This window comes from Enoplosus armatus, chromosome 1 (assembly GCF_043641665.1).
Source record: "Enoplosus armatus isolate fEnoArm2 chromosome 1, fEnoArm2.hap1, whole genome shotgun sequence".
In the NCBI taxonomy this organism is placed as follows: domain Eukaryota; kingdom Metazoa; phylum Chordata; class Actinopteri; order Centrarchiformes; family Enoplosidae; genus Enoplosus; species Enoplosus armatus.
The window spans coordinates 17,620,942-17,635,050 of NC_092180.1; the positions used below are offsets into that span (position 1 = coordinate 17,620,942).

Below are 14,109 nucleotides of genomic sequence, written 5' to 3' on the forward strand. Positions count from 1 at the left end.
TATCGGTCAAACCCATGTCTGGCCTGCAGCAGGGGAGTTAGTAAGCCTATACCACTGTGCAAATTTGGCATAGGGCATGGGGTTAGGTTGGGTAAACCACTATTCAGGTTGCAGGGAGGGTATTTGAAGGCCATATGACTCTGGCTCTTTCCATTGGGAGGGTTGGGTCAAATTTTGTCAACTGGACGAGCACGGTTCAATACGGTTGTCACTCTTGGAGGAAGTTATATTAGTTGTACCATCTTTCTGTGGTTTTCCTTGATGTCTGAATAGCAACCGTGCTTAAGAAGGTTTCTGGTCCCAGCATTGATCTCCCGAACAACAGATTTCATGTTATCAGATGGCGTCACTGTCTACTCCCTTTTTTATTGGTTCCAACTTATTTCGCTCTTTCTATAGGGAGAGGTGGATGATACCATTGTTTAGGTAGGAGGTGGAGCAGAGCTGCATCACTGTGCAGATTATGCTGACAGAGGACCAGCATGCTACAACACAGACTGCCCATGGTGACGAGTCCAAATCATAAGTTTGTTCTTCCTTCTCTGAAACCACACCGCAGACTGCAACAGGGAGGCTGGACTGAACCACTGTATAGGTAGTGGCAGGTTTGTTGGACTATACCACAGTGCAGACTGTATTCAGTGTGGTATCGAATCGAACTGCCTTAGCCTCAGTAGGCTTCATGTTGGTGTCGTACATTGGGTTTTCAAATGATGCCTGGCCATTGGAGCTCTCATGGCCGACATAGCCATTGAACTGGACCTTGGGACGCGTCCTGAAAAACAAAATGAGAAGTAAACAATGGTGTTCATGGCAGATATTTGGTAGATATCTTTGCAAAATTGTAGCATAACCAAAAGGGTGCAGGCCTCTGAAACTCCAAATGACAAGTAAACCACAAACTCATGGACATTTTAGAACAACGAGATTAAGTTGCTCAAATTTGTTGATGTCGTTGTTTTAATATACAATATGTATTTGCTGTCACCAAGGACACAACAATGACAAGGTTAGTGACTTTTATCTTGCATTGGCACAAACTGTAGCATAACCTGAATTGAGTGATATTTCTAAATGACTCAGTGTGGGTCATTGGTCACTGGTAATGCTGAGCCCAGTAAGACGTCTGTAGCTCTGTGCAGCTTTTAGTTCAACGGTTGACTGTATGGTTGAGTCTCACAGACACATGGGATGCTCATGTTGCTCTGTCTCATGGATCTCGTATGTGTCTATGAGTTTGTTGTGGAGCTTTTTTTGCCCACAGCTGTTCAGCTGACTGCACTTCTTTAAGTTTATGTGACAAGTTTGACTTCTTAATTTGTGTAAGTTTAAACTTTTCAAAATAAGACAGACTACATACATAATGTTGTAATTTGCATTGCATGTCCTTTTCAACATCACTGTTTTAAAAAGCACAGGTGTTCAGTAAAATGAAGGATGTATGATTTCCTTATTAACTGAACAGCAGAATGTCCTATTACTACTCATGCATAGGAGAAAACTGTCCATATGTAGGGGTATAGATCAACAATTAACTAAATATTTACTACATCTATATTTGTCTCATTTAGTTCTACAACATATCAAAAACTTAAAATACCCTCCTCTGTCCTTTCGGCTGTCTTGTTAAGACATGTTGGTTGGCAGCTTTACTTTTGAGATTAAAGGCGCAAACTCAGTAAGAGCAGGTTTCTGGTAAAAATCTACAAATTGCAGGGAAAATTATGGCAGGAGTGAGAACATAAACCATAACAACTGCCTGCTTCAGTGGTTCAGCTGCCCAGTGCCCATCTGCTGCTCTCATGCGGGTGTGTCCACATGCATGCAACCTGCCATCATTCTGAAAATGGTACCCAATGGTTTTAGTTCAAAAGAATATATTATTACTCAATCTGGCTGAATGAGGATTTTAAGAAACTTACTGCAGGGGTTGCGGTGAAATATGACTACCCCCTCCTAATTTGTCTGTTTGTCGCAGATTACATTTTTGGATAATCAGGTCCTATAATCCAGTTAGATATAATCACTTACTCCCAAACCCTGTGGAACTATTAGCAGGGAGGAGTGCTGCAGCTGAAACGCTGTTTGACTCTGACCTCATTAAGAGTGTGTGTGTGTGTGTGTGTGTGTGTGTGTGCGTGCGTGCGCACTGGTAGAAATCCAACCCTGGGGAGCCACTAAGCCTACCCTACATGCTCAACCCATTACTTTACAAAACTGCACACACACCAACACACACCGCAGACCTCCCTGCGTGGCAGCAGTTCAAATCGCAGCACTAGTTTCTGGTTGTGGCTGTAGGTGCAATAGTTTAATTTTATTGGTAGAATAAAACAAAAGCGCACATAATTGCTCTGACAGTATTATAGATACTGTACAGGCATATGGGCCAAAGCAGGAAGAAACTGCAGTGTACACACTCACACCTTGCTTTTAGTTTCTCATTTAAGCTACAACATTGTTGTGTGAGGAAATCCTTTCTATTTCTGCTGGTTTGCCATAATGTTGGCCTATAGCATCATGTTAGCAAAGTTAACTTTACCATACACCTACTGTCAAGTCAGGACGGAAATAATGAAAGTTACAGGGGAAAAAAAGCAACAGCATACAAAAGTATTCATATTATTAGTTTCAATTAGAACAGTTTATAGTAGGTCAAATACTGTATTTGTTTTTGATGACATCATGCTGACAGAGCAATGACAATGAGATCAAAGACAAAATAAAATGCCCTCCATCTAGCTTTAAATGATGCTGTTTTGGCAAAGTAGGGCTGCACTGCTTTCAAAAACTTAAAATTATATGTTAATTTTTTCCTGAGTATAAATGTCACCCCATTTACTTTTATATGAATGATATGAGGAGTCTCCTTGTTCCATTTCCCTCTGAATTGATATTCATTTTGGTTTACAGGTTTTATTTTCATTTCCAGTAATACAAGACAAAGTACACAATTCAGTTCAGAAAATTACATTTCCATTTTTGGTCAATTGTGCAGCCTTACTAAACAGCATGAAGAAAAATCTAAAAACTAAAAACAAGGGATGACAAGTTTGACAGAGGATGTGGCGGCGGGCGGAGATCTGGTTGCTGTTTGAAACCAGGTGAAGGACAGGTGCCAGTCTTACCTGCCGCCAGGCCCCCAGGTGTCTTTTGGTCTCTCATTGTCATCTGTGTCAGCAGACAATGTCCTGCATACAACCATCAGCTTTAATATACATCAACTAGCATTGCACACAACAACTCAAGCAGGTTGTGTAACAAAGTGTAAAGTAATGTAATGATACTATTAGTAATGTACTAGCCTACTCAGCTATAGGTACACAGCGCTGAGTGTACTGTAAATATCTGTGTAAGTCTGCATGGCCCTGTACACAGCAGTCACCATCTTAGCATTCACAGGATTTACTATACTAACCAGTTAGTACATACAGTTTCCTCAATAACATCAATAGGTCAGGACACTAGACTTTCACTTGCCATAAATGTTCAGTTAGCATAAATTACAAGCCAACAGATTAACATTTAATAATGACTATTGTTAGATGAGTAAGACGACAATAAGTGATGAAGTGCAGAAATCTGAACAACCTTCAGATGTAGAATCTCACACACAAGTCTTAAGCAGGAAATGTTAGTGATGACATTTTACCCTCAATAAAATTCTGAAATATCTTGCATCTTTAGACATTGTAAGTATTTTTACTTTCTAGTAACAATAATTAATATCTAAGGTCAATCAGATTTAACCTTCATGGTGCACTTGGAGTTTTAGAGCTAAAATTATGTCTTAAAATGTTAATCTGTTCTTCCAAAAAACTCTTATCTGGTCCACTCAATATATTTCAATAGTGCTTTAAGATACAGTGTGTATCAAACAGCCATTTCCTCGACTCAGTTTGGAAAATATATGTTTATTTATGACGAGGAAAAAAAAATGTCATCAGTCACTTTAGTACATAGTACACTGTGATGGTGTTTGTCGAAGGCACAAATACTGGTGGACAATTTTGAAGGTCGCAAATAAATGAAATGTCTGTCTGCACCTATTTGGTATCATGTCAAAACCAACAAAATTCACAACAGTATACACTTTTCAATGTCATTAAAGAATATTTATGTATAAAGGCCTTCCCTTTGAAATTGTTTGTCATGTAAATGTGATCTTTATTGGGGGGACAAGTAGCTGAATGGGAGGTAACTGAAGATAAAGTTACAGATATCACTGTTCTGTAAAAAGCACATTATTATTCATAGATAGCAAGGTCACAGGGATTTCAGAGAATTAAACTTGAAAAGTGACAATATCTGCCCTAGAAAGCACATCTGGAGTGCTGCATAATAATAGATAGGCTGATGTATATTTGACTTGTTACTCTGTACCTGGACATTTGCAACTTCATTAAATTAAAGCCCTGTGTCTACAAATGCAGAGGGTATGATTTGTTTTGTGGAGGGAAACGGTAAAAAAGGGTTACACTGTCCTGTAAGACTACAATATTGTTTTAATTTTTTACATAACAAATGTCCTCAGTGTAACAAATGCTTACATTCAAGAAAAAAATCCACCCTAAAACATCTTTTAGACAACAACAAGCAGCTATTTCTACATATATGTTGCATTTATGGACTCATTTTGTTGTGGTTTATTTTTCTTCTCCTTGAGGATAACCAAAAACCTAAATAAAAATCTAGATAATAAACTGTGCATCAGTGCTTATGTTTATCAAGCATCTCAGAATCACTCCAAGGATCTGTGCTGTAAGTTTGGCCTTTCCTTCGGAGTGGGGCTTAGGAGTTATTTAACAAGTTTTGGACACTTACTCTCAGTATAAAATAAAAGTTTTCTTTTAATTGATGCTTTTAGGTGAAATAGATGCCATCACATTTGTAAAGCCCCACTGTTGTAGATGCATTTCATTGTTTATACATTTAGGTATTACACCCCTGAAAAAATAAACGTGAAAGCATTTAAAACCTTATCTTTTTTTTTTCAGTTCAGCTGCTACCTGCTGTAAACACCTAATCAGCTAGAAGAGCTCTGCATTTCTCCTTAGGATGGCTTTCCAAGGTTAATAAAGTTGATCAAATGCTTTTCCTCCAAAGATTAGGACAAAAGTAGGCCAAAAAAAAGAGTAAGACAAAACGTGTCACTGACAATTTGTTAGGACTGAGTAACTTTGAGATACTTGATAAACACAGGCTGAAGTTTTCGTGGCAGCCCCTCAGAATGAGAGGTCCAACCATTTTGCACCAACATAAGACTTTGATTGACAGGAGCCTTACGAGACCACAATGCAATGCAACCAAAAATAAGTTAGTGGGTGTTTTAACGAAATGTATGAAATAAATGACTGAATTAGACAAAGCAAATTAGGGAACAATGGTGCACTGAAAAAAGAAAATTAAACATTCAATGAAAGTTATATCTGCACGAGGAAATAATTCAAGGTGGATTTTTTCTTATATTTATTCATCTGGTGAACCTGTTAAAGACCAACTGATTGAGATGCTGTTCATACGTGTGTGTTATAATTTCACTTTTACTTTACTATACTGTGTACTATTACTTTTGACGGAGGGCATCAAACCTAACATTTTGAACAGAGATAGCAGGCGAAGCCAGAAGACAAACACCTGTTTTGTATTCTACTCTGCTGCTTGTGTGTTTTTCTTTGACGGATTTACGTTGAGGATATAGCTTACCTGTGTTTGTAGAGGTAGAAGGCAAATCCAGACAGGATGAGGGCAAAGAAGGGAACTAAGATGGCTGCTGCCACAGAGCTGCTGTTTGTGTAGGGGTTGGATGGGTCCATTGCTATGGTTACAGGGCCTGGGGATACAGACACGGATAAACCCACACATGCATGAACACATAACACGTGCATGTGTAATAGATGCTTCTTGCATTATTAGTCTGTATACTTGTATAGTTTTGCTTCTCAAATTAAATTTGTTTTACACTAAACTAACCAAAATATTTCAATAATATTGCTTCAGTCTGACTGCATATTCTAGTCTTTCCACAATGTCCCACTTTCAGTATGACATTGTGTTCCAGGAAGATCAAGGCTGTACTGTTTGTTGTGGTTGTTATTGGTGCTGATGTGACAGACAGACCCACCTTGCCGCGTCAGATGGAACTTGCCAAAGTCTTTACTGTGAATATGCCCCTGGTAGACAAAAGTCTTCTGGTCTGATTCTGCAGTCACCTGAAAAACAAAACATGCAGTTTAATATGAGCTCTTTGCACAGACAGTGGGAGATACTGTATACATTTTTTCAGCATTAAAGGATTATGTGATGGACATACAAAGGGCAAGTTTGATGCAGAGGTAGTATGGTGGATGGACCAAAGTAGGAAGTGTCTCTTATTTCACTATTAAACAGAATTTGAAGTGTCAAAAAGTGGCTTACGACAAGTCTATTTATAGGGTGAAAATATATCAAGAACAGACAGGCGAATATGTAATTAACTTCCTGTATAACCGACTGCAGATGGATGACATCATCAAGCTAACATTAGTCAGCTTAATGTCGTCATTCTTGAGGATTACAGTAGAAGAAAGTCTCTAAACTCAATAAACAATTTTTTTTCTGAGGATTTTACATTATGCCGTATACATTTGAGCGCCAGGTTTCATCCTGTCCTCCAGCCTCTCTCCTGTCCCCACCTCCTTCTCCTCCCCTCACCACCATCTCTTGTTTTGAGATTGAAGCAGCAATGTTATACCCACAAATCGACAATCGAAATTTCATCTTCTAACTGTAAAAAGATTGTTTTTCAGGAATCACAACTTGGCCATTTTTAGCCTGACTCTTCTCCTCCCTCACTCTTTCTGTCATTCGCAGCATGATAAATTGGCTGTCTATTTGTCTCATTCCTTCCTTACATCCTTTTTTTCTCCATCCCTGCCTGCTACTACATCTCCTTACAATCTCCCCACTCGGTTCCTCCATCCCACCCTCTCTCCTCAAACGGGATCACATTTTTAATCCATTCCCCAGTTGTAGACATGATCTTCAGAAGTCCCAGCTTCAAATATCACATCAAACTAAGTTAAAAAGTCTACATGGAACATGGAACCCCACAAAGCTCACTGTCTATCTTCATTTTTTGCTCTCTGTCTTTCTTTCTAGACACCCATAGCATTCAATATTCATATCAACTTTAATGTAGCTTATTGATTACATTCACAGTGTAAAGAAAGAAAATACAATTTATGCACATCAAAGAGAAATTATGAATACACAGAGCAAATGTGCAACAAGTTTTGTGGTTTTATGGGGAGTTACATGCTAGAACTATTCATTGGCCCGGACAGTAACGTCCGAGAGTCTCTGCGGGATGCCTTGCAACCTCTCGGTGTCTGAAATCACTCCCTTGTTTACTACTGCCTATATACAGTATATAGTTTACTCTAAAGTGAGCAATAAAGTTAGACTTCAGTAACTTATTAATCATCATCATTAATGGTCATCACTAATAGGTGTAGTGTTGCACAACAGTAATTTTCCAATCTATAAAGTGCAATATGTTGTTGGAATATCTTTGGGGCAATATATAGTGAATGAATTTCAGAAATCAGACAATCAAATAAAATGGCAGAGGAGAAAAAAGTGTACATTAGTAAATAGAGTGTGATGTGCAGAAATAGTTCCAGCATGTAACTCTGAAAAACCATAAACTGTTGTTTTTACACTTTTTAAACATCTTAATTAGTGAGCTTTAGAAGTTCTGGTAGGAAGATTTAAAAAAAAAAAAATCTTTGGCCAAGCTAGCTGTTTCCCTCTGTTTCTAGCCTTTATGCTAAGCTAAGCTAATCATCTCCTGGCTGTAGCTTCACATTCACATTCATAGTACAGGAATAAGAGTTGTATTGATGTTTTCATCTATCTCTTGGCAGGAAAGCGAAAAAAAAAGTCTAACTATTCCTTTGAGATGAGCATTCAGTTCAGAGGGTAAAGTCACAGATGCTACATTTCTGTTTTTCTACAGTCTATGAAAAATAATATTAGACAGGGTTGTTGGGAAAGCTGTCCTGCTGTGTCCACTGGGCCGAAGAGATCACCACAGATGACAGATGGCAACTAGATGTGACATGTAGGAGATAAACCGCCAGTCTTTATTATGGCCATCTTTGCAAATAGTAGTTTGCAAATATTCTTATACTTCATTTTCTACTGCACTATAGTATTTAGCCTATAAAAGTTTAAAAGACAGTAAAAATTGTGGATAGACTAATAAAAGGAAAAGGTCCTCCTTTTCAAACTGGAAGAAACTTTATTGTAACTGTAGTAACACATGCATGGATATGTATTGGGATTTCTGGATTCTGATGACTTTTAGCAACTTCACATAATGGTGATCATTTTATGGAATAACTTAATTCTTACACATTTGTTTTGGAAATCCAAGCTTCTTGGTAAACCACAGCATTCCTCTATTTGAAAATATGTTAATTAGAGTTCATTGTATTTCATAATCTGTTGTGCATAATGTGACTGAGCATTTGTTTTAAAATTCAATACACCTCTCTCTTGCAAGACGGCGTCCAGCGTAGTAGCTGCGGGGTGAGTAATGTGGTGGGGACGGTACTTATTGTTGTTGTTACCGGGTAGAGTAGGGTAATAATTAAATATCATCATTCATCAACTCTAGTGATTCATTCATCCTGTTATTAAAATTCCATTGTCCAAAAATATTCACATTAATATTGTAATATTTTGATTATTAATAAAGAGATGTCTTTGAGAAATGCATGAGACCGAAAAATAAGAGGAAGTTTGTCTTACATATCCATCCATAGCCCAGTTGTCGTTTTTAAACTTGCTGAGGAAATGCTCTGCCGGACCCTTCACCTGGTAGACCTTCAACAGCAGCTGGTTCTCCTCTGACTTATAGGTACCTGGATGAATATATATATATATATATATATATATATAGAGAGAGAGAGAGAGAGAGGGAGAGAGAAATTGTTTTGGAGGTACAAAGAATGGGATTAGTGCCTGAACCTTGTGTCATTTGAATAACAGCAATTTAACTTAATTTGAGTTGGCACTAGGCAGGAAAAAGAGAAAGATGCTGAGGCAAAGGTACCATGGGAGGGTGACAAGCAGACAGACAGACAGACAGACAGGGTGGTAGGCAAACAAACAGACAGGTTGACTGACAAACAGAGAAAAGGAGATACTTTGACATTTGGAATTATCATACTTCGCCAAGCACCTGACACATTACTGGGGAAAAAGTGACATTTACCCTTCAGCTACATGTCTCTACTTGGTTAACTAGAGTGCCAACAGAGAAACTGTTGCTATTTGATATGACAAGTCCATGTAAAAGAAACATCACAGATTCAAAATGAAATCATTTCATACGTTGAGAGCCCTTGTCTCTCACCTGCAGAAAATCTTTCATGACCCCAGGTTCAAGCTGAACTATTGATTGTGAAATGTCATTGTAAAATGTCAAAACACACTTGAGTGTCAGTGGGAGAATTTCCCCCAGTTGCTTAAACACAACTAAAACAAAAAAATGCATCATGTGCACTGGAGCACTGCTGTGGGAGGTTATGTTGCTCAGGCAATAATTAGGCCCTTCAGACTGCTGAGGTGATTCTGCAGATGCATTGGTGTACAGGGGCCCAGACGGTTCATAATTCCCACTAGTGCCCCAACATGTTATATTATTTAACGTATTAATGACCAGATTCTCTGTGTGCTCTACAGCTCTTGCAGAAAGCTATTTTTCAGTGTTGCAGACTGTGAATTATAAAGACAGGTCCACTTTATTTTCATTTAGCTATCATTTTAGTGCCTAAATAAAAAAATAAAGTAAAAATTAAAATTTCCACCCATTCTCTTATCTTCTTCAGGGTCATTGGGGGAAAGTATTTTCTATTTCTTGCACATTTTATGACTTCTGACTGGCTTTGTTGATGCAAACTGAATCTAAGAAAATAAAACTGATTCGAGAAATTGGTTTATTGGATCAGTTTTATTTATCCTGCTTTCAAGCTCTGAATAAAAAACATATAGATAAAAATATAAAAATAACATATTAATATGTCTTTTGTGTTTTCAGAGTAAAATTAATTAGAGTGACTCTTAATATCGTAAGTGTTTTCTTTTTTTACCTGACAGTCTGATTGACACTCCGCTGGTCTCCAGTAATGTGACGTTAACTCTGCCACTGGTAGCATTGAACCCAGTAACTGTAAATGTGGTGGCCTGTCTCTTCCCCAGATACTCGTAAAAACCACTCCACTCAGAGTTCGGAGAGAACACGTCCACTGGAACTGTAATGGAGACACAGAAACAAAAACAAGAAGAAATGTAATCTGTAAATGCAATCTTGTTTGACATTGTTTTAATCAAAAGATTGCAGATGCTAATGCTACTGCTAACAACAGACCACTGTCTCCAAGCGTGACACCATGCGATCTTCTCAGTTTCTTCAGCATTCTTGTCACCAAACCTTTGCAACTTTTCTCAGCCACAAGTTAAAAGAAATGATGGTGAGAAAAGGGGAAAAGGGTTTGCTAAGAAACAGACTAAACATTTTACTTCTGGTCCCTTCATAATTGACAGCTGCAGTGGGTTAGTCTCTGTCTGTCTGAATCCAACACTTTGAAATATGACTTATTCAAAACTCAGCAGCTTCAGTATTCTTACAAAAACATTTGCACAACTTTGGTCTTTCTCTCTGGTGTTAGTCTCTTTTCACTGGCTCCCTCTAAATGCATATATTGATTAAAAAATCTTACTTCAAACTTACAAGGTATTACATGGTATTGCACCTGAATGTTGTCACTGATTTATTTACCTCGTCTGAGCCTTCGAAGTAAATAAATCACAAACAAGACTGCTTGTCCAAACAGAAGGCCCTTATAGTTAACACACACTACAACCTCCGACCAAATAGTTTGTGACAATCCTGTTTGTAGGACAAACAGTAACAAACAACAAAAACAAGCTGCCAAGGAAACTTGCAAGTGCACTAAGTATATATACAGTACATATGTGGTTGAAGTACTACAATGTACATGTGTAGGTGTTTATTCTGCATACCTCGTATCTTGTTCTTCTGGACATCTGACTCTCCTCTGCCTTTGGGATTAACCTTCACTCCAACTGAAACATAAAATAGCATTAAGTTTAGTTTAGCTCACTTGATTGGTTAAATTCACTGACAGTATATTTGATATAGATAGGGTTGGGAATAGATGGCGGATTTAATGTCTGACAGGACTGAGAAAATATTAAAAGTATTTATCAATGTAATAATCTAATTGTTCATTACATTGACATTTGTAAGTTCTGGGGTTCCACATACACAAAGAAACCAAAATGCAAAGCAGAGAACAACTCAAAGTCTGTTTCCTGTCTGGTTATAAACCTGATTGATTTGTTTGTCATACCTCACAGTATTCACAGCCATCCGCTTGTTGTCTTTGAGACTATACCTGGCCATGAGCATGTGATTTAAAAAAAAAACATCAGCCAAGCATTCATGGTACGCCTGAGGCTGATGTACGAGAGCATAGCAATAATAACAGGATGAGAATCTGTGTGTATCTGAAGCCATATAGGATTATGACATTCAGTTTAGATTTTAGGCTCAACATCAGCCCATTTTATACAAGCACATTTTCAAGATAGGATCTGAATACCTTTACAGAGTGGGGGTTTGCCCGACCATCTCCCATCACTTTTGCAGGTTCTGTGCTCTGATCCACCAGCCAGATAGAACCCGTCTTGACAAGTGTAGATCAGCGTATATCCCAGGGTAGGCAGGTCCATGGCCCGAACATCTACATTACTGGGGGTCTCTGGCTGTCTGCATGAATGGGCTGAGTGAAGGGGAAGAGAAAAATAAATACAGAGTTAACACTCACATTGCATTTCTCTCCATAAAACTAAAACAAGTATTGAGTAAAATGCAACATAAACATCAAAAAGTAAAAACAGAAAAGATTAACTGAATTAACACACGCTATGATAAGGACAAATAATATTAGTTATTCCTTACATATGCACTCAGGTTGAGTTCCACTCCAGGTTAGATTTTCTAGGCACGTTCTTGTGGTGGAACCAAGGATGTGGTAGTTCTTGCGGCACTTGAAGGAAATCTTACTGCCAACCTACATGATGTAAAAGCACAACAAAGCTCCATCTTTATTGGCTGTTATCCCTCATTCAGCAGCATGGGGTTGTTGTCATTTCATTTGAAAAAAATCTGACCGTCAAAAAAAAAAAGTTTATTGACCCCTTAACTCACTGCTAACTCTTTAAATCTAACAAAACATAAAGCAACACCAAACCATCATTTTGTCTCTTTTAGCAGATGTAATATTGTTAGTCCTGTATAATGTGGGTGGTAACCCCTTCCTCCCTTTGTACAGACGTCAGGGGAAATAGGATATGTGGATAATATCCAATTATACCTCCACAAATTGAAGGATTTGCTTGTTTGCCTAAATTCCATTAGGGATCGTATGGCCAATATATTCCATCAACAGGCTCTTACGTGTGCTCGAGACAGCCTGGTCCCTAAGACAAAAGAAAATATTGCATCTCTTTGTCATCCGTGAAGTCCTGGTGCCACTTTTGACCAGGCCTTTACTTTTGACCTGCATGTAAAGTGTTTGATTCGCTCTTGTTTTCCCAACTGAGGAACTCTGCAAACGTTAGGCCCATTGTGTCTCAGACGGAGATTCATATTCATGCATTTAATCATCCTGCTTGCGTTCTTGCAACTCCTTTTGTATTCGGTGCATCATTGGATCACATAAAAGTGGTAGAATAATGTTATTTTATGACATGGTCTACTTAAAAGTCTCATATACTCAAGTTTAGATTTTAAGCAATGAAACCTAACCTACTTACCAACAAAACTCAATTTAATTTAAATCATTTTTTATCTAAAATTCATGAAATGTATGTCAGAATCTCTAAAGATATGTTTTCTGACAAGTTTAATTTGACGTATTATACAGTACTTTTACCAAGTATACAGTCAACTGATATATTTCTGACCTGAAAGCCCTGGGCCACGACCGGGATCCCGTAGGCGGGAGTTCCTGGGTCACGACAGCTGTTGAAGGCTGGGTCTACACACATACACACACAGAAACATTGAGCATTATATGCTTTCACATTTTTATAATCATTCTCCAAGTCAAAGAGGCATTCTGATATTTCATACATATTGTAAGCTTACCAATGTTCTCAGCACAGACTTTCAGCCACAGTGCACTGAATCATTTGCTGGATTTCTTTTTACTTATTCCACTAAGATAAGCATAGAGCAGCTACTACTACTACTCAGTCACGACAAAAGTATTCGGCATCTCAGCAGCAACACAATGTATTACATTCAACAAAATTAATACACAGTATGTCTTTAAAGTAAAGTATGAGTACTGCAAAAATGCAATATAGTGGAGTACTTGAGTAAATGTTCTTTATTACTTTCCACCTCAGCTTGAGCTTCTGGTACTTAAAATAATGTATAGGAGAAAAAGTTGGGTACAACCATGAATAGATATTATAGTTACGTATAGTATGACATATAATACAGTTATTTATAGTAGACGATAATCTGTGACGGCTGCTACACTTCAGCTCTTACACAATAATTCAGATTTTTCCTTATGATTGACAACTTGTTCCAAAATAAGCTTCATGCTTTCAGAATAGTTACAACAAGAACCTATATTTCACTTCAAAACATGAAGAGCTGCTTTCCAAGATAAAGTCTTGATAGAAACTAAGTGCTGACATCAAAACTACACACTGTGTTGATTAGATAATATCTTCAGCTCTATCTGCGCAGGAATACTAATGCTAAAATGTGTTCAAGAGTAACCTCCACAACCTTGTTTACTAATAATCCAATTTCACACAATTTTATTCGTAACTTGTTGATGAAATGTTTTTCATTGCAGTAAACAAAATGTCTGCTCCTCACAATTATTGAGAGATTGTTATGTGTAATACGTCAGTTCGGGTAATGTCGTATCATATGCATGCAGGCTTTTCTGTGTGTGATGCAGAAGGATGTTAGGAGCGTTTAAGACTATGTTATTCACTATTTCCTTCGAA

The 14,109-nt window shown here is 37.9% G+C and overlaps 1 protein-coding gene across 1 annotated transcript in view; it reads right to left on the minus strand.

The window, feature by feature from the left end:
• Positions 1-615: 615 nt before the first annotated feature.
• Positions 616-14,109, minus strand: part of csmd1a (CUB and Sushi multiple domains 1a) — a 281,553-nt gene continuing 268,059 nt past the window's right edge. The window contains exons 65-74 of the mRNA XM_070906253.1: positions 13,042-13,115; positions 12,035-12,146; positions 11,676-11,855; positions 11,074-11,136; positions 10,140-10,301; positions 8,797-8,909; positions 6,125-6,212; positions 5,707-5,833; positions 3,129-3,191; positions 616-775 (exon numbers count right to left, since the gene is read on the minus strand). Coding sequence (XP_070762354.1) covers positions 616-775; positions 3,129-3,191; positions 5,707-5,833; positions 6,125-6,212; positions 8,797-8,909; positions 10,140-10,301; positions 11,074-11,136; positions 11,676-11,855; positions 12,035-12,146; positions 13,042-13,115 — 1,142 coding nt within the window. The remainder of the gene's footprint in view (positions 776-3,128; positions 3,192-5,706; positions 5,834-6,124; positions 6,213-8,796; positions 8,910-10,139; positions 10,302-11,073; positions 11,137-11,675; positions 11,856-12,034; positions 12,147-13,041; positions 13,116-14,109) is intronic.